General features: G+C 41.9%; 1 protein-coding gene and 1 pseudogene across 5 annotated transcripts in view; both read left to right on the top strand.

Moving 5' to 3' along the window:
- Positions 1 to 7,359: 7,359 nt before the first annotated feature.
- Positions 7,360 to 13,650, top strand: LOC128572593 (transmembrane protein 14C-like; annotated as a pseudogene).
- A 681-nt stretch (positions 13,651 to 14,331) lies between these two features.
- LOC128572791 (zinc finger protein ZFP2-like) overlaps positions 14,332 to 24,057 on the top strand; it is a 31,987-nt gene continuing 22,261 nt past the window's right edge. For 3 of the 5 annotated variants that reach the window (XM_053572885.1, XM_053572881.1, XM_053572880.1), the window contains exon 1: positions 14,332 to 14,490. In XM_053572885.1, the coding sequence (XP_053428860.1) occupies positions 14,488 to 14,490 (3 nt within the window). In that variant the 5' untranslated portion in view covers positions 14,332 to 14,487. Of the gene's footprint in view, positions 14,491 to 22,608; positions 22,692 to 24,057 lie in introns of all 5 variants that reach the window. The other 2 variants (XM_053572884.1, XM_053572882.1) reach the window with 1 other exon arrangement.

Below are 24,057 nucleotides of genomic sequence, written 5' to 3'. Positions count from 1 at the left end.
TCCTCCCTAATGACCAGCCCAATCTTCTACCACAAAAGTAAACTCACTCAGGGCGGCACCTGTGGCTCAGTCCGTAGGGCGCCGGCCCCATATACCGAGGGTGGCGGGTTCAAACCCTACCCCAGCCAAACTGCAACCAAAAAATAGCCGGGAGTTGTGGCGGGCACCTGTAGTCCCAGCTACTCGGGAGGCTGAGGCAAGAGAATCGCTTAAGCCCCAGGAGTTGGAGGTTGCTGTGAGCTGTGTGAGGCCACGGCACTCTACAGAGGGCCATAAAGTGAGACTCTGTCTCTACAAAAAAAAAAAAAAGTAAACTCACTCAGGAGGTTTTGATCAAACTCCAACTTCCATAGTGGCAAAAGGATTACAAATGTCCACTGGACTTTTGAAAAACTCGATACCCCTTGGGCGGCGCCTGTGGCTCAAGGAGTAGGGCGCCGGTCCCATATGCTGGAGGTGGTGGGTTCAAACCTAGCCCCAGCCAAAAAAAAAAAAAGAAAAACTCGATACCCCAAATTTTACCAGACTTATCAATATTCTCCATTAATGCGAATGGCTTAAATTGTCCACTAAAGAGGCAAAGGTTGGCTGACTGGATACAAAAACTCAGGCCAGATATTTGCTACATACAAGAATCTCATCTTACCTTAAAAGATAAATATAGACTCAGGGTGAAAGGATGGTCATCCATATTTCAGGCAAATGGAAATCAGAGAAAAGCAGGTGTTGCAATTCTATTTGCGGGTACAATAGGCTTTAAACCAACAAAAGTAAGGAAGGATAAGAATGGCCACTTCATATTTGTTAAGGATAATACTCAATATGATGAGATTTCTATTATTAATATTTATGCACCCAACCAGAATGTGGCTCAATTTATAAGAGAAATCTAACAGACATGAGCAACTTGATTTCCTCCAGCTCCATAATAGTCAGAGATTTTAACACTTCTTTGGCCGTGTTGGATAGATCTTCCAAGAAGAAGCTGAGCAAAGAAATTTTAGATTTAAATCTAACCATTCAACATTTGGGTTTAACAGACATCTACAGAACACTTCATACCAACAAAAATGAATACAAATACTTCTCATCAGCCCATGGAACATACTCCAAAATTGATCACATCTTAGGTCACAAGTCTAACCTCAGTAAATTTAAAGGAATAGAAATTATTCCTTGCATCTTCTTGGACCACCATGGAATAAAAGTCGAACTCAGTAACAACAGGAATCTGCATACTCATACAAAAACATAGAAGTTAAATAACCTTATGGTAAATGATAGCTGGGTCATAGATGAGATTAAGAAAGAAATTGCCAAATTTTGGAACAAAACGACAATGAAGACATGAATTATCAGAACCTCTGGGAAACCACAAAGGCAGTCCTAAGAGGAAAATTTATAGCACTGCAAGCCTTCCTCAAAAGAACAGAAAAAGCGGAAGTTAACAATGTAATAGGACATCTCAAGCAACTGGAAAGGAAGAACATTCCAAACCCAAACCCAGTAGAAGAAAAGAAAGAACCAAAATTAGAGCAGAATTAAATGAAATTGAAAACAAAAGAATTATACAACGGATCAATAAATCAAAAAGTTGGTTTTTTGAAAAGGTCAATAAAATAGATAAACCTTTGGCTAACCTAACCAGGAAAAAAAGAGTAAAATCTCTAATTTCATCAATCAGAAACGACAAAGACAAAATAACAACAGACTCCTCAGAAATTCAAAAAATCTTTAATGAATATTACAAGAAATTTTATTCTCAGAAATAGGAAAATCTGAAGGAAATTGACCAGTACTTGGAAGCATGTCACCTTCCAAGATTTAGCCAGAATCAAGTGGAAATGTTGAACAGGCTTGTATCAAGTTCTGAAATAACATCAACCATACAAAATCTCCCTAAAAGAAAAAGCCTGGGACCAGATGGCTTCATGTCAGAACTCTACCAAACCTTTAAAGAGGAACTAGTACCTATATTATTCAACCTGTTCCAAAATATAGAAAAAGAAGGAAGACTACCCAACATGTTCTATGAAGCAGACATCACCCTGATCCCCAAATCAGGAAAAGACCCAATAAAAAAGAAAATTATAGACCAATATCACTAATGAATATAGATACAAAAATATTCAACAAGATCCTAACAAACAGAATCGAGCAACACATCAAACAAATTATACATCATGACCAAGTTGATTTTATCCCAGGGTCTCAAGGCTGGTTCTTGAGAATATGTAAATATATATGTAAATCTATAAATATAATTCAGCACATAAACAAATTAAAAAACAAAGACCATATGATTCTCTCAATTGATGCAGAAAAAGCTTTTGATAATATTCAGCATCCCTTCCTGATCAGAACACTTAAGAAAATTGGTATAGACGGGACATTTCTTAAACTGATAGAGGCCATCTACAGTAAACCCACAGACAATATCATATTGAATGGAGTTAAATTGAAATCATTTCCACTCAGATCAGGAACAAGACAAGGTTGCCCATTGTCTCAACTGCTCTTTAACATTGTAATGGAAATTTTAGCCATTGCAATTAGGGAAGAAAAGGCGATCAAGGGTATCCATATAGGGTCAGAAGAGATCAAACTTTCGCTCTTTGCAGATGATATGATTGTATATCTGAAAAACACCAGGATTCAAGTGTTCAAGGAATACAGCAGCATCTCAGGTTACAAATACCAACAATAGTCAAGCTGAAACACAGTTAAGGACTCTATTCCATTCACAGTAGTGCCAAAGAAGATGAAATATTTGGGAGTTTATCTAACAAAGGACGTGAAAGATCTCTATAAAGAGAACTATGAAACTGTAAGAAAAGAAATAGCTGAAAATGTTAACAAATGGAAAAACATACCATGCTCATGGCTGGGAAAAATCAACATTGTTGAAATGTCCATACTACCCAAAGCAATATACAATTTTAATGCAATCGCTATTAAAGCTCCACTGTCATACTTTAAAGATCTTGAAAAAATAATACTTCGTTTTATATGGAATTATAAAAAACCTTGAATAGCCAAGACATTACTCAGAAATAAAAACAAAGCAGGAGGAATCACGCTACCAGACTTCAGACTATACTATAAATTGATAGTGATCAAAACAGCATGGTACTGGCACAAAAACAGAAAGGTAGATGTATGAAACAGAATAGAGAACCAAGAGATGAACCCAGCTACTTACTGTTATTTGATCTTTGATAAGCCAATTAAAAACACTGGGGAAAAGATTCCCTATTTAACAAATGGTGCTGGGTGAACTGGCTGGCAACCTGTAGAAGACTGAAACTGGACCCACACTTTTCACCATTAACTAAGATAGACTCACTGGATTAAAGATTTAAACTTAAGACATGAAACTATAAAAATACTAGAAGAAAGTGCACGGAAGAGATCGGCCTGGGCAAATATTGTATGATGAGGAACCCCCAAGGAATTGAAGCAGCTTCAAAAATACACTACTGGGACCTGATGAAACTAAAAAGCTTCTGCACAACCAACAACACAGTAAGTAAAGCAAGCAGACAGCCCTCAGAATGGGAAAAGATATTTGCAGGTTATGTCTCTGACAAAGGTTCAATAACCAGAATTCACAGAGAATTCAAATGTATAATAAAGAAAAGAAGAAGTGACCCCATCGAGGCTGGGCAAGGGACTTGAAGAGAAACTTCTCTGAAGAAGACAGGCGCACGGCCTATAGACACATGAAAAAATGCTCATCATCCTTAATCATCAGAGAAATGCAAATCAAAACTACTTTGAGATATCATCTAACTCCAGTAAGATTAGCCCATATCACAAAATCCCAAGACCAGAGATGTTAGCGTGGATGTGGAGAAAAGGGAACACTTCTACACTGCTGGTGGGAATGCAAATTAATACATTCCTTTTGGAAAGATGTTTGGAGAACACTTAGAGATCTAAAAATAGACCTGCCATTCCATCCTATAATTCGTCTACTAGGTATATACCCAGAAGACCAAAAATCACATTATAACAAAGATATTTGTACCAGAATGTTTATTGCAGCCCAATTCATAATTGCTAAGTCATGGAAAAAGCCCAAGTGCCCATCCATCCACGAATGGATTAATAAATTGTGGTATATGTACACCATGGAATATTATGCAGCCTTAAAGGAAAACGGAGACTTTACCTCTTTCACGTTTACATGGATGGAGCTGGAACATGTTCTTAGTAAAATATCTCAAGAATGGAAGAAAAAGTATCCAATGTACTCAGCCCTACTATGAAAGTAATTTATGGCTTTCATATGAAAGATATTAACCCAGTTATAACCTAAGAATATGGGAAGGGGGAAGAGGGAGGGGAGGGAGGAGGATGGGCAGAGGGAGAGTGATTGGTGGGATTACACCTGCGGTGCATCTTACAAGGGTACATGTGTAACTTAGTAAATGTAGAATATAAATGTCTTAAAGCAATAACTAAGAAAATGCCAGGAAGGCTATGTTAACCAGTGTGATGAAAATATGTCAAATGGTCTATAAAACCAGTGTATGGTGCCCCATGATCTCATTAATGTACACAGCTATGATTTAATAAAAAAAAAAGAAATAAAAATGACAGAACTGATATGACATAAAATTTGAAAGCATGGCTTCAATTTGAAATACGAGAACATTTAAGAATTCTAAAGATTAGTGTATCGCCACTGCACTAGAATTTCTTAAAACGTTTTGACAACTAAAGGGAATTTTTTTTTTTTTGAGACAGAGTCTCACTTTTTTGCCCTAGGTAGAGTGTGCCAAGTGGCTGGGACTACAGCCGCCTACCACAACGTCCGGCTCTTTTTAGTTTTTGGTTGCAGTTGTCGTTGTTTGGCAGGCCGGGACTGGATTCTAACCCTGGTATATGTGGCTGGCGCCCTAGCCACTGAGCAACAGGCGATGAGCCATTAAAGGGAATTTTTACCAGATTTTTTTAAACTTACTGAAACTAAAGTTTAACGAAATAATTAACTTACACAGTATAAGTTGGAGTGGAGGGCAGCCTGCCCAAGCCATGGCCTGAAGACAGTGCAGTCCTCGTGGGTGCCCGAGGCTATGCGCTTGCTCTCTACATGGCAGTGGTAGTTGTGTGCGGCACCATCTCGGAGCTCCCCGGCACTGAGGGGCTTGTCCTAAGGAGAGTGGCAGATTAGGAAGGACTCCGCAGCCCAAAGAGGGGTTAGGGCACTGAAGGCAGAGGGACCCGATCCAGAGCCGGATGGGGATGGGTCTCTAGGTGTGGGTGGCACCACAGGACCATTGCTCCCACTCTCTGAAGATTACAGCCAGAGCTGGTGTAGAGATTTGTGTGGCACCTGGAACTGTGGGGACACTACCCAAGTGCGAGGCCACAGCTGACAACCAGCCCGAGAAAAGTGTGCGCAGCTCCTGCCCCTGTTCCAGTTCCTGGACAGCTTCGGCCAAAGGCAGAGGGGGATCTTTGGAGGGTGGACGTGAGTGTCCACAGAAGCCTAGAGCCCGGCAAGATGAGATGACACCCTCTGTAGCCACCATTGTCCCCTCCCTACTCTCATGACCTGGTGGGTTATGGCGTCCGCCCCTAGGGTGCAAATGCAACACTAGAGCAAGGTGAGAGAGTTGATGTCCCAGGGGTGCGGAGCAACTGATGTTCAAGGTCTAACGGGAAGTGGAGAGTCTAGGAGGGACCGCGGGGCCAGTGTGCCCCACAGGCCCCATAGTCCCGAAGTGCTATTCCCGTGACTCTCAGCCAAACCAGGCTAGAACGTTGGGTGTTGCTCACTGGGCACCTGTGCTGCCAATCTCCCAGCCGCAGATCAGAGAGGGTTGACCAGGCAAGTGGCTGCTAAGAGCCTGCCCCCTGTGGACAGCCGGCTTCCAGCCTGGGAAAGGGGGCTTCAGGCAGGTCCATCCCCAGCATGGCGGCAGTGTGCAGGGAGGCCATGAACTTGTGAGCAAGGGGCAGGGGAAGGCCGCCCTGCAGACCTGAGAGGTTTAGGAGGGAGGGAGCGGGAAGTAAGGTGGCCTCTGGCGGTGCTTGGGGGATCTGCCCCATATCCAGGGCTATAAGTTCTGGGTATCCTCCCTGAACCTCAACTTCCTCACCTGAGATGGCCATAATGGCAGTGTTGTTGCCATGATTAGACTGATAATCCTGGTAAGCCCTCAGCCTGCCTGGACTCGGACCTCTCCATCTACATCTCTCTCATTTTTCTGGGGGGTAGGACAAGCAGCTGGGCTTTCCCTGTGCTTCAAGGGTCCTTTCTGGTGTCCCCCTTCCCCTTAAGATCTTCGAAATCTCATATCTGGCACCATGTCTTGGACCCCAGAGAGCTGGGAAGAACTTCATGCTTGTGGAAAACGAAGAGTACAGTTTGTTCTCTGCCCCTGATCTCACCCCAATCACAAATCCCTTATAATAGTGTCTTCAGACAGGAATCTGAATTTGCTTCTTATTCTCTGGGTTGGCCTCAGACTCTCATTACTCCTCCATCCTATCCCTCTGCCTCAACTCTAGTGACTGGAACTGGGACCAAAGTTCCCCAGGCAGGGGATGTGGGCCTCCCCCGCACTCTGGCCTGACCACGTCCTAATGGACATCAATCTCCAGGCAACAGACCCAAGGAGAGAGTTTCTTTCACTCCACTTTCACATGCTGCACCCATTTAATCTGGTGTGGTGGGCTCTCTGGGTCCCCTGGCTTTCAGGGTGGGATTTGTAACCTGTGCCCCTGTGGGGGAGACTGCGGCACAGGGCCAGTAAGTGTCAAAGTCAGAAAGACCCTGTCATTAGGGAATGCCCCCCTCCCCAAGGCATGGTAAGGCCTTTCTAGAATTCAGCACCCTTTCTGCTACACCTGTGGGATGTTCTTGGCATAAGATGCCTGGATGAGGTCAGCACCTCATGCTGGGGGATCAGCACCTCATGCTGGTGTCAAGGTTCTGGCAGTAGCAGAAGCTTTGGGGACCCAAAGGAAGAAAAGGGACATTTCCATGCATTTGTACCCTCTCCTGCACTGCAGGTGCTCCACCAGGAGGTGAGGAAGAAGGGATAACAGGGCTAAAGAAGCAGGTGAGACCAGGTTCCAGGCATTTGGAGCTTGTCTTGGGTAAGGTCTACTTCCCACCCACCAGACTCTGCCCTCAATAGGCAGGAGAGGGAAGAAAGGCTCAGTGTCTCTCTGGGGTCACACTGAGGATCAGCGTCCTTTCAGGGCGGAGGAGGAGCTGTGCCATTAAGATGGCTCTGGATGTCTGGGCCTGGGCTCTGGATGGCAAGCTGGGGACTTTGTGATCCTAGATGAGATGGCCACCATAGCTGTGAGTATACAGGGCACAGGGTTCAGGCGGATGCAATGGGTGAGTGGATGGACCGAAGAGTAAAGGTGACTGAGTAAGCAGGTGACTGCCCCAGCCCAGTAGAAGGGGAAGTGACTGTGGGGCTCTAAAGGGGGAGCTGGTAGCACATTTTCTGGCAGATGGGCTGTGAGAGTGTGAGAGAGCAGACAGAAGACAATGCCTAGGGGGTTGGCCTGGGACAGAGGAAGGTGGACTTTCCCCTGCTGTGGGTGTGCCAATCAGGGATGTGTGGCTTCTGGCTTTGGAATAGCTGAACAATTTGTACATGCAGATGAAGGACATTATGGGATGTACTGGAGGGACAGGTACAACTTGGGGCTGATGGTGTAATGACTGAGCCCCTGTGCCCTCTGGGATGAGCCAGCAAGGAGGTTGGGGAGGGAACCAGCCAGGGAGATGGAGCTGGAGGAACCAAGGGGAGCAGATCCCAGGGGAGGATGGAAATGCTCCAGCTCAGCTGCCCCACGTCCTTGCCTTCAACCATACACTATCCCTGAGTCCCTGCTTGCCCCTTCCCAGACCCCAGAGCAGGGGCAAATCCCTGTCTAAAAATAACTACAGAAGATTGCGGAAGCCGAGGCTCACCATATTGTGTGGTGGCATAGGCGGCCATGGCAGCTGATGATCTGAGTCTCGCTCTGGCCACAGCCAGCGGAGCCCCGGGCTGGGGCAGGAGCCAGACTCATCAAAACCTTAGTCCACAGGCACGAGAACTTAAAGAGCAAGAGGAAGTGAAAGGAAAATTAGGGCAAGGAAACAGATAAAAGAAATCACTCATGAGGAAGAATCAGCAGAAAACTCCTGGCAACATGAAGAACCAGTCCAGAACAACCCCGCCAAGGGACCAGGAGGTAGCTACTGCAGAGGATTCCACCTATACAGAAATGTTAGGAATTACAGAAAGGGAATTTAGAATACACATGATGAAAACAATGAAAGAAATGATGGAAACAATGAAGGAAACTGCTAATAAAGTGGAAAATAACCAAAAGGAAATCCAAAAACAGAATCAAATAAGAGATGAACGATATGAAGAATATAGAAAGGATATAGCAGAGCTGAAGGAACTGAAACAGTCAATTAGGGAACTTAAAGATGCAATGGAAAGTATCAGCAACAGGTTAGACCATGCAGAAGAAAGAATTTCAGAGGTAGAAGACAAAGTTCTTGAGATAACTCAGATAGTAAAAGAGGCAGAAAAGAAGAGAGAGAAAGCAGAATGTTCACTGTCAGAATTATGGACTTTTTGAAGCATTGCAACATACGAGTTATAGGAATCCCAGAAGGGGAAGAAGAATGCCCCAGAGGAATGGAAGCCATACTAGAGAATATTATAAAAGAAAATTTCCCAAACATCACCAAAGATTCTGACACACTGCTTTCAGAGGGATATCAGACCCCAGGTAGCATCAACTCTAACCAAGCTTCTCCAAGACACATTGTGATGAACCTGTCCAAAGTCAAGACAAAAGAAAAGATTCTGCAAGCTGCCAGGAGTAAGCACCAGTTGACCTACAGGGGCAAATCCATCAGAGTGACCGCAGACTCCTCTAATGATACTTTCCAAGCAAGAAGACAATGGTCATCTACCTTTAATCTACTTAAACAGAACAATTTCCAGCCCAGAATTTTGTACCCTGCTAAGCTAAGCTTTAAAATTGAAGGAGAAATCAAATCATTTACAGATATACAAACATTGAGGAAATTCGCCACAACAAGACCAGCTCTACAGGAAATACTTCAACCTGTTCTACACACTGACCATCACAATGGATCAGCAGTAAAGTGAGAACTCAGAAATTAAAGGACAGAACCTAACCTCCACACTGATGCAAAAGATAAAACTAAGCAATGGACTCTCACCAAATAAGACAAATAGAATACTACCACATTTATCAATTATCTCAATAAATGTTAATGGCTTGAATTCCCCACTGAAGAGACATAGATTGGCTGACTGGATTAAAAAACACAAGCCATCCATTTGCTGTCTGCAAGAAACACACCTGGCTTCAAAAGACAAATTAAAACTCCGAGTCAAGGGTTGGAAGACAATTTTTCAGGCAAATGGAATTCAGAAGAAAAGAGTAGTTGCAATCTTATTTTCAGATACATGTGGATTTAAAGCAACTAAAGTCAAAAAAGACAAAGATGGTCACTTTATATTGGTCAAGGGAAAAATACAACAAGAAGACATTTCTATTCTAAATATTTATGCACCCAATTTAAATGCGCCCAGATTCTTGAAACAGACCTTACTCAGTCTGAGCAATATGATATCTTTGATAATACCATAATAACAGGGTACTTTAACACTCCTCTTACAGAGCTGGACAGATCCTCTAAACAAAAATTAAACAAAGATATAAGAGATTTAAATGAGACCCTAGAACAAATGTGCTTGATAGACGCATATAGAACACTCCATCCCAAAGATAAAGAATATACATTCTTCTCATCACCCCATGGAACATTCTCCAAAATTGATCATATCCTGGGACACAAAACAAATATCAACAGAATCAAAAGAATTGAAATTTTACCTTGTATCTTCTCAGACCATAAGGCATTAAAGGTGGAACTCAACTCTAACAAAAATATTTGACCCCACACAAAGGCATGGAAATTAAACAATCTTCTGTTGAATAACAGATGGGTGCAGGAAGAAATAAAACAGGAAATCATTAACTTCCTTGAGCATAACAACAATGAAGACACAAGCTACCAAAACCTATGGGATACTGCAAAAGCAGTTTTGAGACAAAAATTTATCGCTTTAGATGCCTACATTCGAAAAACAGAAGGAGAGTGCATCAACAATCTCACAAGCCATCTTATGGAATTGGAAAAAAAGAACAATCTAAGCCTAAACTCAGTAGAAGAAAAGAAATATCCAAAATCAAATCAGAGATCAATGAAATTGAAAACAAAAGAATCATTCAGAAAATTAATGAAACAAGAAGTTGGTTTTTTGAAAAAATTAATCAAAAACCATTGGCCAGACTAACGAGAAATAGAAAAGTAAAATCTCTAGTAACCTCAATCAGAAATGATAAAGGGGAAATAACAACTGAGCCCACAGAGATACAAGAGATCACCTCTGAATACTACCAGAAACTCTATGCCCAGAAATTTGACAATGTGAAGGAAATGGATCAATATTTGGAATCACACCCTCTCCCTAGACTTAACCAGGAAGAAATAGAGCTCCTGAACAGACCAATTTTAAGCACTGAGATTAAAGAAACAATAAAAAATCTTCCAACCAAAAAACACCCTCGTCCAGATGGCTTCACACCAGAATTCTATTAAACCTTCAAGGAAGAGCTAATTCCTGTACTGCAGAAATTATTCCAAAAAATTGAGGAGGAAGGAATCTTCCCCCAACACATTCTATGAAGCAAACATCACCCTGATACCAAAACCAGGAAAAGACCCAACCAAAAAGGAGAATTTCAGACCAATCTCACTCATGAATATAGATGCAAAAATTCTCAACAAAATCCCAGCCAATAGATTACAGCTTATCATCAAAAAAGTCATTCATCATGATCAAGTAGGTTTCATCCCAGGGATGCAAGGCTGGTTTAACATATGCAAGTCCATAAACGTTATCCACCATATTAACAGAGGCAAAAATAAAGATCATATGAGCCTCTCAATAGATGCAGAAATAGCATTCAATAAAATCCAGCCTCCTTTTCTAATTAGAACACTGAAGAGTATAGGCATAGTTGGCACATTTCTAAAACTGATTGAAGCTATCTATGACAAACCCACAGCTAATATTTTACTGAATGGAGTAAAACTGAAAGCTTTTCCTCTTAGACCTGGTACCAGACAAGGTTGTCCTCTGTCACCTTTACTATTCAACATAGTGCTGGAAGTTCTAGCCAATACAATTAGGCAAGACAAGGAAATAAAGGGAATCCAAATGGGAGCAGAGGAGGTCAAACTCTCCCTCTTTGCTGACGACATGATCTTATACTTAGAGAACCCCAAAGACTCAACCACAAGACTCCCAGAAGTCATCAAAAAATACAGTAATGTTTCAGGATATAAAATCAATGTCCACAAGTCAATAGCCTTTGTATATGCCAATTAGAGTCAAGATGAGAAGCTAATTAAGGACACAACTCCCTTCACCATAGTTTCAAAGAAAATGAAATACCTAGGAATATACCTAACAGAGGTGAAGGACCTCTATAAAGAAAATTATGAAATGCTCAGAAAGGAAATAGCAGAGGATATTAACAAATGGAAGAACATACCATGCTCATGGATGGGAAGAATCAACATTGTGAAAATGTCTATGCTTCCCAAAGCAATCTACCTATTCAATGTCATTCCTATCAAAGTACCAACGTCGTACTTTGAAGATTTGGAAAAAATGATTCTGCGTTTTGTATGGAACCGGAAAAAACCCCATATAGCTAAGGCAGTTCTTAGTAATAAAAATAAAGCTGGGGGCATCAGCATACCAGATTTTAGTCTGTACTACAAAGCCATAGTGGTCAAGACAGCATGGTACTGGCACAAAAATAGACGTAGACACTTGGAATCAAATAGAAAACCAGGAAATGAAACTGACATCTTACAACCACCTAATCTTTGATAAACCAAACAAGAACATACCTTGGGGGAAAGACTCCCTATTCAATAAATGGTGTTGGGAGAACTGGATGTCTACATGTAAAAGACTGAAACTGGACCCACACCTTTCCTCACTCACAAAAATTGATTCAAGATTGATAAAGGACTTAAATTTAAGGCATGAAACAATAAAAATCCTCAAAGAAAGCATAGGAAAAACACTGGAAGATATTGGCCAGGGGAAAGACTTCATGAAGAAGACTGCCATGGCAATTGCAACAACAACAAAAATAAACAAATGGGACTTCATTAAACTAAAAAGCTTCTGTACAATTAAGCAGACAACAACCAATGCAAATAGACAACCTACACAATGGAAATGATATTTGCATATTTTGAATCAGACAAAAGCTTGATAACTAGGATCTATAGAGAACTCAAATTAATCCATATGAACAAAGCCAATAATCCCATATATCAATGGGCAAGAGACATGAATAGAACCTTCTCTAAAGATGACAGACAAATGGCTAACAAACATATGAAAAAATGTTCATCATCTCTATATATTAGAGAAATGCAAATCAAAACAACCCTGAGATATCATCTAACCCCAGTGAGAATGGCCCACATCAAAAAATCTCAAAACTGCAGATGCTGGCGTGGATGTGGAGAGAAGGGAACACTTTTACACTGCTGGTGGGATTGCAAACTAGTACAACCTTTCTGGAAGGAAGTATGGAGAAACCTCAAAGCACTCAAGCTAGACTTCCCATTTGATCCTGCAATCCCATTACTGGGCATCTACCCAGAAGGAAAAAAATCCTTTTATCATAAGGACACTTGTACTAGACTGTTTATTGCAGTTCAATTTATAATCGCCAAAATGTGGAAACAGCCTAAATGCCCACCAACCCAGGAATTGGCTTAACAAGCTGTGGTATATGTATACCATGGAATACTATTCAGCTATTAAAAAAAATGGAGACTTTACAGCCTTCGTATTAACCTGGATGGAAGTGGAAGACATTATTCTTAGTAAAGCATCACAAGAATGGAGAAGCATGAATCCTATGTACTAAATTTTGATATGAGGACAATTAATGACAATTAAGGTTATGGGGGGAGGAAAAGCAGAAAGAGCGACAGAGGGAGAGGGATTGGGCCTTGGTGTGTGTCATACTTTATGGGGGCAAGACATGATTGCATGAGGGACTTTGCCTAACAATTGCAATCAGTGTAACCTGGCTTATTGTACCCTCAATGAATCCCCAACAATAAAAAAAAAAAAAATAGCTACAGAAGCCTTCGGAAGCACTGTTCAGGTACAGGCCTGGTGTGGTCTACTGTCTGGACAGAGTGAAACCTTTAGGTACCTTTGCATTGGTTTGGCTTTGGTTAGACAGTACTGGTTGCTTCTGGTGGGATCGTTGGTTATGCAAAACCAAGTAGTGTGCTGTCTGTGGCTGCTGGGCTCCTCTTTGGGGGTTTAGCAGGCCTGGAAGGCTTATCAGCTGTCTCAGGATCTGAGGAACATTTGGGTTTTCCTAGCTACATTTGGGACTTTGGCTGGCATCATGGGAATGAGATTCTATCACTCTGGAACATTTATGCCTGCAGGTTTAATTGCAGGTTCCAGTTTGCTGATGGTTGCCAAAGTTGGAATTAGTATGTTGAACAGACCTCATCAGTAATAATCAAGTCCTAGCTTGGACTCATGAAGACTTAAATATTTCCAAACTTCTATTTTCAGTGTCTTAAGACAGAAAAGTGCAGCATTTGTGTATACTCTGATATGCTACTTAAAAAAAAAAAAGATACAACTTGATGGGGGGAAAATATTAATCATTAGTGTTATAACCCTACAGAGGTGGCCAATATATAACTCAAGGGCTTGATAAAACATTCATACAGTTTGATTCTTATATATTGATGTTATCTCTTCTTTCTGTACCTATAAGTAAAATCTCAAGGGGTAAAATTTTAGGTGTCAACATGGGGCACTGAAACCTCATGCCTTGCTCAGAGGAACAGAATGGAAAAAAAATCTCTTTAGGAGATTTATGAAATCTGTTCTACTTATCTTAGAGCACAGACCTACTTTGAAATTAAGTTAAAGGAAATATGTAATTTCAATGAAAATAAAGTTTACTATAAGTACATTTTAAAATAAAATTAATAAAACTGAAAGCGCTACAGCCCAAAACCTGTAATTTTGGTTTCATTCAGCCCCTTGTTTGATCTCATCTCTTGTCATTCCTGCCCATAGGGGGCGGGTCTTAGAGACTAATCCAATCAGGGACGCTGAGGTGAAGACTGTCCAATCAGGTCCATAGCCAGAAAAAAGTAAGCGGCTTCCGGGTTCTGGCGCGGCCTTTGTCTCTTGTGCCGGGCGGTGTACCGGGGTCCTTTCTCTCCCTTTCTACTTCCAGGAGGCCCCAGATGTCTCTGTCACAGCCTCTGTCACCCTGTGACTTGCAGGTACTTGGAGATCCTTAGGGAGGACGCTGGGACACCCCGGAAGCAGGGAAATGGTGAGTTTGTAGGTTGCGTGTCCAGAGGGGAGGACGAGAGGACTGGTCAGAGCCGCTAGAAGCGGCTGCGGCGGGACCGGGCCCCCTAGCGTCAGCTCAGCTCGAAGGTCTGAAGTTCGCCACTGGGACACCATACCCCTCAGTTACCTCCGGCCACAGGGTGGGGCTGAGCGGGCAGCTGAGACTCTGGGCATCTAGAACTGTCCCTGTTTACTCTGGCCCCAGCCGGGAGTGTAGCTCTGTGCTCACAGCTGCACTTTTCCCCCCCAATTTCAGGGGGATAATGAGGTTCCTCAGGGGGCAATCTCCATTCTCTGTGCGGATTCAGGTATGGGAAGAGTTGCAGTCCGTGAGTTCCCCATACCTCGTTTCTCCTATTAAAAATTAACCCGAGGAAGTGTGTAAACATTAAAGAGTTTATTTGAGCAAATAGTAATTTGTGAATCTGGAAGCCGCCAAATAAGGTCTGTGGTCTTGGTGCCCCTGGAAGTGCTTGGAGGAAAGGCTTTTTTATAAGGTGGATGAGGAAGCAAACTACATTTAATAATTGCTTGGGCACAGTTAAATATCCAGGTGGCTATTTTCTGGGCATGTAATTAGAACTTTATTGGCAGTTTGTGATCGGTTAAACCTAAGTTTTATTTTCTTTTCCATTGTAGTTTACAGGGAATGCATTTCAGTTAGAATTGTGTTTCTTTAGGTGGAAACCCAGGGTCAGGGTTGGGATGGGAGGGGAGGTGTGATGCCCTTTTTGAGGGTGTACTTGTTATTGTCCTGGGACTGTTTTTAGACATTACAAAATAAAATAAATTCTAATTTAGGTTAAAAGTAACTTTTGCCTATAGAAGTGTTGTAATATGGTAAAAGCACCAGCCATGAGATCTGCAAACATCTCAAAGATTAGGCAGACAAGGGCTTTTTTCCATAGGGATGAATAAACAAAATTAGAAAGAAGGCAAGGAAGAAAAGCATGATGAAGGGTAGCAAAATCAGATGTTAGAACAGAGAACGCTTCACCCTGAAGTCGGCCTGTTCTTAGGAAGGCTGTGAAGAGGGCTGTATGTTGATTCTGGCTGAGAAGAGGTCAAAATTTAGGGGCCACAGAGAAGAAAAAAACTTAAAGAATGTTAGGTTAACAACTAATCTCTGATCATTGAGGAAGAAACTGGTCAGCTAATTGTTTATGAAGCAAAAAGGTGATTTTGTTGAATCTGTGTCTGACTTTGTGATAGGTGAAAAAGAGCATGCTGGAAGTCATAATGGGAAAAGGTCTTTGTCTGCAATAGATTGTTGCACTTCCAGAACATTAAGGAATGTGGGCTTCCTTACTCTCAGCTATTTACCAGATTTATCCCCTCTTTCCCTGCAACATCCCTTTCACTTGGCTGTTCCTGAGCCGTATTTTTTTTTTTTTTTTTGAGACAGAGTGTCACTATGTCACCCTCTGTAGAGTGCTATGGCAACTCAGCTCACAGCAACCTCAAACTCCTGGGCTTAAGCTATTCTCTTGCCAAAGCCTCCCAAGTAGCTGGGACTATGGGCGTCCGCCACAATGCCCGGCTATTTTTTGTATTGCAATTATCATTGTTGTTTTAGCTAGCTTAGGCTGGGTTTGAACCTACCACCCTCGGTGTATGTGGCCAGTGCCCTGCCAACTGAGCTATAGGCACCACCCCTGAGAATTTTTAAAAGCATCCAAAAGCAAAATTGAGAAGGACTCACAAACTAGTGAAAAATGAGACTTAAGTCATTGATTTACACGGCTGCTATTGGTTGTATTAATTTTTCCAGTCTTTGGAATACTATGATTTTAATTTTTTTTTTTTTTTTTTTTTTTTTGAGTCAGAGTCTCATTCTGTCACCCTGGGTAGAGTGCCATGGTGTCATAGCTCACTGTAATATCAAACTCCTAGGTTTGAGTGATACTTTTACCACCACCTCCAGAGTAGCTGGGATTACAGGTGGCACCACAACGCCTTGCTAGTTTTTTCTATTTTTAGTAGAGATGGGGTCTTGGAAGAAGCAAAACAATAATACATAGTAATCCATCCACCTTTGCTTCCTAGAGTGGTAGGATTACAGGCGTGATCCCCTGTGCCTGGCCCTACCTTTTAACTTTTTTGATTGCCATAAAAATGTGAGTGTGCAAATGTCTCTTTTAGGTCTTACATTGCATACTTCTTTTTTTTTGAGATAATGTTTCACTGCATCGCCGTCGGTAGAGTGCCATGGTGTCACAGCTCACAGCAACCTCATAATCTTGGGATTCTTTTGCCTCAGCTGGGACTACTGATGCCCACCACAACACCCGGCTATTTTTTGTTGCAGTTGTCATTGTTGGTTAGCTGGCCCAGGCTGGGTTCAACCCTGCCAGCGTCAGTGTACATGGCTGGCACTGTAACCTCTTTGCTGGGACGCCAGCATACTTTGGATATATATCCACAGTGGAACTGCTGTATCATATGTGATTTCTATTTTTAATTTTTGGATGAACCTCTATGATATTTCTCATAGTTGCTGCATCATTATTTCCCACCAACAGTCACCAGGCTTACAATTTTTCCACACCTTTGACAGATTTTATTGACAGCAGACATTCTAATGCATGTGAGGTGATATCTCATTCTAATTTTTCTTTAGATTTCTCCAAAAGCTAATCTTGAGCTTTTTTCAACTGTTGACCATTTATATATTGTCTATGGAGAAATGTCAGTTCAATCTTTTGTTCATTTTTTGATGGAGCTATTTTAATTTTTTTTTTTTTTTTTTTTTGAGACACAGTCTCAAGCTGTCACACTGGGTAGAGTGCCGTGGTATCACAGCTCACAGCAACCTCAAACTCTTGGGCTAAAGTTATTCTCTTGCCTCAGCCACCCTAGTAGCTGAGACTACAGGTGCCCACCACAATGCCTAGCTATTTATTTATTTATTTGTTTGTTTTGTTTAGCAGGCCCGGGTCAGGTTCTAACCCGCAAACCCTGGAGCATGTGGCCGGCGTCCTAACCACTGAGCTATGGGGCGCCCTGGAATCTTTTATTCTATGGTGTTTCCAGTAAACAAAATATCCATGTTGGAGATCATAATCTCATGATCTTTACGTTTATATCACCAAAGAGCACCCTGTTCAGAGAAACTAATTACTTTAAAATTTTAGTGGGAAGCTTTATAAGGCCATGGCAGTAATGAAGAATACCACCTTTAAAGAGAGCTGATTGTAGGCTACTTAATCCAGGCACCTGGACTTTCCTGCTATTATTTTAAAGGGAAAAGGCTTATGTTCCCCAAATAGGATAAAACATAAGTTAAACAGTACCAACAGAAGAGCCTTAGGCCACAAGAAGATGAGAGTTTCTTTAAACTTTTCCGGTTGATGTTTTATTACCCCATTTGTATGGTTTGTCTGTCCAGAAGACTGAGATTGCTACACACAATGGAAATGCTGAAAAATTGTCCACGTGTCTACAAATAGACAAATTATTTTACCAGGGAAAGAGGGGTTTCTCAATCTCATAAAGATGAGACAGAAATCACCAAGAAGTAATAGAACAGAACTTAAAAAATGATCATACTTAAAGACACAGTTGATGAAAAAATTTAGCCTTTTTTCTCACAGTTCACTCAAAAGGTAAAATAAAGTCTTTTATTATCTTGTTAATACCTCATGAAAATTTTGTCCTCATTCTATTATTATTCAATTTAAGTAAAACTTTATAAACAGATTTACCTAATTTTTTTTTTTTTTTTTTTTTTGAGACAGAGTCTCAAGCTGTCACTCTTGGTAGAGTGCGATGGCATCACAGTTCATAGCAACCTCAAACTCTTGGGCTTAAGCGATTCTCTTGCCTCAGTCTCCCACGTAGCTGGGACTACAGGTGCCCGCCACAGCGCCTGGCTACTTTTTTGTTATAGTTGTCATTGTTGTTTAGCAGGCCTGGGCCGGGTTTGAACCCACCAGCCATGGTGTATGTGGTTGGTGCCCTAACCACTGAGCAACGGGCACCAAGCCAAGATTTACCCAGTCTTAATCAGCTCTGACCACACAAGATTTCTGTAAACTTTTATAATCTGATACAACATTTTTCCCATTTTATTTCTCCAGTTTTATATATCCAATCAGTTTATCTCAGTTTTTCTTTTACTCTTACTTTAATGCAGCTTTTAAATAAATTCTAAACTAGGCAAAATTTCTTTTTTAGAAAAAAACACATGCTTATGTCTCTTTTCTGTAGCCTTTTTCACCTCCAAACATGTCTTATGTTTGTTATACACTCTGTATGTAGAATTTTTTTCTTTTCTTATCTCTAGCTTCAGTTACCATATGTTAGTCAGAATTTTAACTCTTTGTAACCTTCATTCATTGTGAAGACCTAAGAAATAAGCAAGTTTTTTGAGACAGTGTTTCATTTTGTCACCTGGTCCAGAGACTACAGTGGCATCATCATTACTCATTACAGCCCAAAATTCCTAGACTGAAGTGGCCCTCCAGGCTCAGCCTCCTGAGTTGCTAGGACTAACTTGCTTGCAAGCACGCCTGACTATTTTATCTTTTTTTTTTTCCATATATACTTTACTTTCTATATATACATATACTTTATATAAACATGTCCATATATATTCATAGTCTCATATATAGGTTACAGATTACATTTTCTGAAGATAGCTTCAGTTGAGGTACTGATGAGATGGATTTACAGTCCCAAATTGATGCCCGCTTGAATAATAAGAAGGAAGATTTCCCAGAGTAAGCCACCTCCTTAAGAAGTCTTCTCCTCTCAGTACCTGGACAGTCCTTTCCCTTTGAGACCCTGATTTGTTTATACACTGTTGGAGTTGACTAGCTCTAGTTCTAGAGACTTAATACTTTTAAATATTAGATATTTTCACTCAGGTTACAGATCAAACCTGTACACTTGGGAGCCATTCCCCATCTGTATCATTGACATGGTAATGCCAGCCTCATAGGGTCCTCTTGAGTAGATGACAGATGATGGATGAATGCACGAACGTTTGGATGGATGGATGGAGTTTGGATGTTTGGATGGATGACTTAACAATCTAGTGCCTGACCCATAGCAAATGCTCAATAACTTTATTGTTGTTATTATTATTATTTTGTTTTTTAGAGACAGAGTCTCACTTTGTTGCCCTCAGTAGAGTGCCATGACGTCACAGCTCACAGCAACCTCCAGCTCTTGGGCCTAGGTGATTCTCTTGCCTCAGCCTTCCGAGTAGCTGGGACTACAGGTGCCCACCACAACATCCAGCTATTTTTTGTTGCAGTTTGGCCGGGCCGGGTTTGAACACTCCACCCTTGGTATATGGGGCCGGCGTCCTCCTCACTGAGCCACAGGCACCGCCCAGCTTTATTATTTTTATCATGATTAAGTTGATGACTTTACAGAGTTCTGTTCTGGCCTATCATGTATTAAGTACATAATTAACTCTTGAAGAACCTATACCTTTATGCTATTTGCCAAATTTGGGACTTATCACATATAGGCATAGCATCAAGAACTCTGGATAAAAAGATATAGATCATAACACAGATCTCTGATAGCTTGGAAAACACTGTAATTTCACATCTCTCAGGTGTGACAGAAACTCACATCTCTGTAAAGCAGCTCTTATTTTTCCAAAGAACTTCCAAAACTCCCAATTTTCCCTCGCACCCGTAGCTCAGTGAGTAGGGTGCTGGCCGCATACACTGAGGCTGGCAGTTTGAGCCTGGCCCAGGCCTGCTTAAACAACAATATTACTGCAACAAAAAAAAAAATAGCTGGGCATTGTGGAGAGCCCCTGTGGTCTCAGCTACTCGGAAGGCTGAGGCAAGAGAATCACTTAAGCCCAAGAATTTGAGGTTGCTATGAGCTGTGATGCCATGGCACTCTACTGAGGGTGACACAGTGAGACTCTGTCTTAAAAACAAACGAACAAACAAAACAACAACAACAAAAATCACCCAAAACCTTGCTTCTTAATGACAGTCTTTTAGATATCTGAACAATTGTCGTAGCATGGACCGTGAGTCTAGTTAGTGCAAGGAAGATCTAAGACAGAGATGAAGTGGCAGTAGCCTGTTAAAAAACACACTTCCTCTTGTCTCAATGCAAAACTTCTGGTCACCGTGTTTGTATCATAGATTTAGGCCATCATCATAAGCATCTTTCTCTATGTGTTATCCCAAAGTTTTGCTTCCTGGCTCTGAATCATTCTTTCTAGTTTCATTTCCCTGCTGTTAGCTCAATGAGTATGGGTTAGTATTTATATGCCCACAATACAGCAGAGTGTCACTGTGTCTGTCATAACAGGTGAAGGAGAGCAAGGCAGCACTGCCATGGCAGGGCAGGGACCAGGCCACTCTCACTCGCTGGTCTCAGCTCTAAGCAAGGGCTTGAAATCTATCCTCAAGAAAACTGAAAGTTGCCATAAGCAAAAGCTGAAGATTGCTGATAGCAGTAAGTGTGGATTTCAAATGCCTATAGTGAAAAGGCATTTATTTATCCTACGACAAAATCTTGTCACAGATGCTTGTGTCTCCAAAGTAAATCTTCAGGTCTGTTTGTTGTGTGGTACAAGGGTGTTGTATCTAAGATGAGACTGCCCCAGCCTCCTGGTTCCAGTTCAGATGTCCTCATGAAGCTCCACTGAGATCCATTCCAAAGGTGCTGCTCAGACGTCTGGTCTCTTCCTCCCCTGTCCCTTCAGTTCTTGGGATTATTTGACAAGGCTAAGTCGTATAATAAAGTTTTCCATGAAGTATACCAACATAGCAACCTCTATTTTTATTTTTTGTAGAGCGAGTCTTGCCATGTTGCAAAGGCTGATATCAAACTCCTGGGGTCAACTAAACTTCCTGCCTTTGCCTCCAGAATGCTAGGATTACAGGCGTAAGCCACTGACCTGGTTAAAATAAGCAATTTTAAATGTTAGTCATCACCAGGCATGATGGCTCATGCCTGTAATCCTTGCACTCTGGCAGGAGTGGGTAGATTGCTTGAGCTCAGTACTTTGAGAGAAGCTTGAGCCAGAGCGAGACCTCATCTCTTAAAAATAGAGATTGTGTTGTGGCGGAATTCAAGAGAATTGCTTGGTCCCGAGAATTTGAGGTTACTGTGAACTGTGATGCCAGCGAAGTGAGACTCTGTCTCAAAAAAAAAAGAAAGAAAAAAGAAATGTTAGTCACATACTAACTTTATTTGTTACACTTTATATATTTACTTATTTATTTATGAGACTGGGTCTTGCTCTGTCATTCAGGTTAGAGTACAGTGGTGCAGTTACAGCTCACTGCAACCTCGAATATCTGGGCCCAGGCAATTTTCCCATCTCAGTCACTGAAGTAGTCCCGATGACAGATGCATGCTGTCATGTACAGCTAGATGTTTCTATACAGACAAGGTGTCACTCTTTGCCCAGGCTGGTCTTGAACTCTTGGCTTCAAGCTATCCTGCCTCAGTGTCCCAAAGTGCTGGATTACAAATGTGAACCACTGCACCCAGCCAACATTTATAATTTTTTAAAAACAGGCTTTCCAGACCCTTTTTACGGTATATACTCCCTTCTAGCACACAGTTAGACCAAATTCCTACAAAAATACTTTGACAGAGTGGCAATCAGCAGTTCCAGCCCCGTCTTTTAGTGTTTTGTTTTTTTTTGTATCTAAAGACCTGAAACTGATTCAGAGATTGTAGGGCTCTGCCACCCACCCAGATGGGCATGTGCACAGCAAGTTGGCCTGAGAACCTCCAGGTCTGCTGCATCCTTTTGCCCAAATGCCAGGGAATGTTCAGCAAGTTCTGCTGCTTCCCCACCTCTCTGGTTCCCTAAATTTGTAGCATTATTCTAAATTCAAGGCCTGGGGTTCCTCAGAATGCCCTAGAGCAGGCTGCAGGAGGGGAACCTCTTCCCCCAGTTTCTCTTCCCCTCTCTGTAAAACCCCAAAATACAAAGCAAGTGCAGTCTGTTCTTGAATATACACTCAAGACCTGGCCTCCACCTGGGATTCACAGCACAGGGCCTGACTTTAGACTGAGGATGTACAAAAATATCCCCAGAGAATACACTTTTTGCCGTGTAAGACACCAATGTGGACTTTATGAACCTGAAATGCCTCTCTAGATGGAGTTCATGGAATTTTCCAGATCTGGTCTAGTGACAGGCTTTAGCTCTGCAAGTGGCTCCCGGTGGTCATTGTATAACGTGTAAGTGAAAACAATCATCAGCATTGAATCCAACACTGGCAGGGACACAGACCCTACCTGAATTCAACATGAGAATAAAATCAATACACATCGAAAGGTCAGGACCACAAAATGTCTCTGACTACAAGTAGCCCTGCCTGTAGACTGTGTTACTGGAGTGTGGTGTTCTTCCTCCATCCTCTAACCCACAGTTAGCTGATCGTGGAGCGGTGCTGTCACACCTGGATCCATGGTTGGCTGCTGTATCGGGGCAGGTTCATTCTGTGTCCCACAGAGTCAGCCTGAGTCTTGCCTGCCTGCATCACCATGCAAACCTCAGTGCAGGCTCCATGGGACGCTGTCACCAGCATCTGGGATTCTTTGGGACTTTGGGGATGTCCTGTGCAGCCTGGGGTTGGGCTGACATAGGGTCTAAATCTCCTTCCATCTCAGAGGGAGAGGAATGTGTCATCCAGGGTTTTTTCTTCCCACAGAGAATAAATCCCCTTGGCTGGTCTTTACATGGAAGATGCTCCAATTGTCTGGTACTTGAGTGAAGAACAAGGAAGAGGCTTAGAGACTCAAACTGATAAATAAACCAGCTATTTCCATAATGTCAAATAGCCTTGAGAAAAACAGTGATGATGCAGGCATGGATAGTACTGTCTTAGGAACTTTCAGTCTAGCGCAAGGGGTTAAATGGTTGAGTTCAGCATCATGTAGTTAGTACAAAGAAGAGCTGTACTGGGGACTTGGGCTCCATTTGAGCCACTGCTCCATGTTATTGTGAGTTCTGATGTTAAAAGAATTTTTATCATTTTTATTATTTTATCATGTTTGGATGTGTGCTAAATTGATTGTATATTATGAAATAGACAAAAAAGTACCTTAAATAATTAAACATATACAAACTCTGGAAGTAGAATTTATGTTGAGTAAGCTTAGAAAAGATAGAAAAATAGGGCTGGGTGCGGTGGCTCACACCTGTAATCCTAGCACTCTGGGAAGCCGAGGCCAGCTGGATTACTGGAGCTCAGGAGTTGAAGACCAGCCTGAGCAAGAGTGAGACCCTGTCTTTACAAATAGAAAAACAAAAAACTAGCCAAGTGTGGTAGGAACCTGTAGTCCCAGCTACTCAGGAGACTAAAATCAAGAGGATCACTTGAGCCCAGGAGTTTGCAATTGCTGTGAGCTATGACACTATGACCCTCAACCCCAGGGCAACTGAGTGAGGCTCTGTCTGTGAGGTTCCCAGCACAGTGCACTGTAGCGTAGCTGAGAGCACAAAGTACCTGGTCAGTTAACATTGCAGTAATGCATGTATACATGTGGTTTTCCAAGTGCAGACTTCCTCAGCTATGATTCCTTAATGGCCTCTGTCAACTTC

Source organism: Nycticebus coucang, chromosome 20, assembly GCF_027406575.1.
Source record: "Nycticebus coucang isolate mNycCou1 chromosome 20, mNycCou1.pri, whole genome shotgun sequence".
NCBI classification, from domain to species: domain Eukaryota; kingdom Metazoa; phylum Chordata; class Mammalia; order Primates; family Lorisidae; genus Nycticebus; species Nycticebus coucang.
Note: the sequence above shows the minus strand (reverse complement) of the source record. Positions and strands in the feature narration are given on the sequence as shown.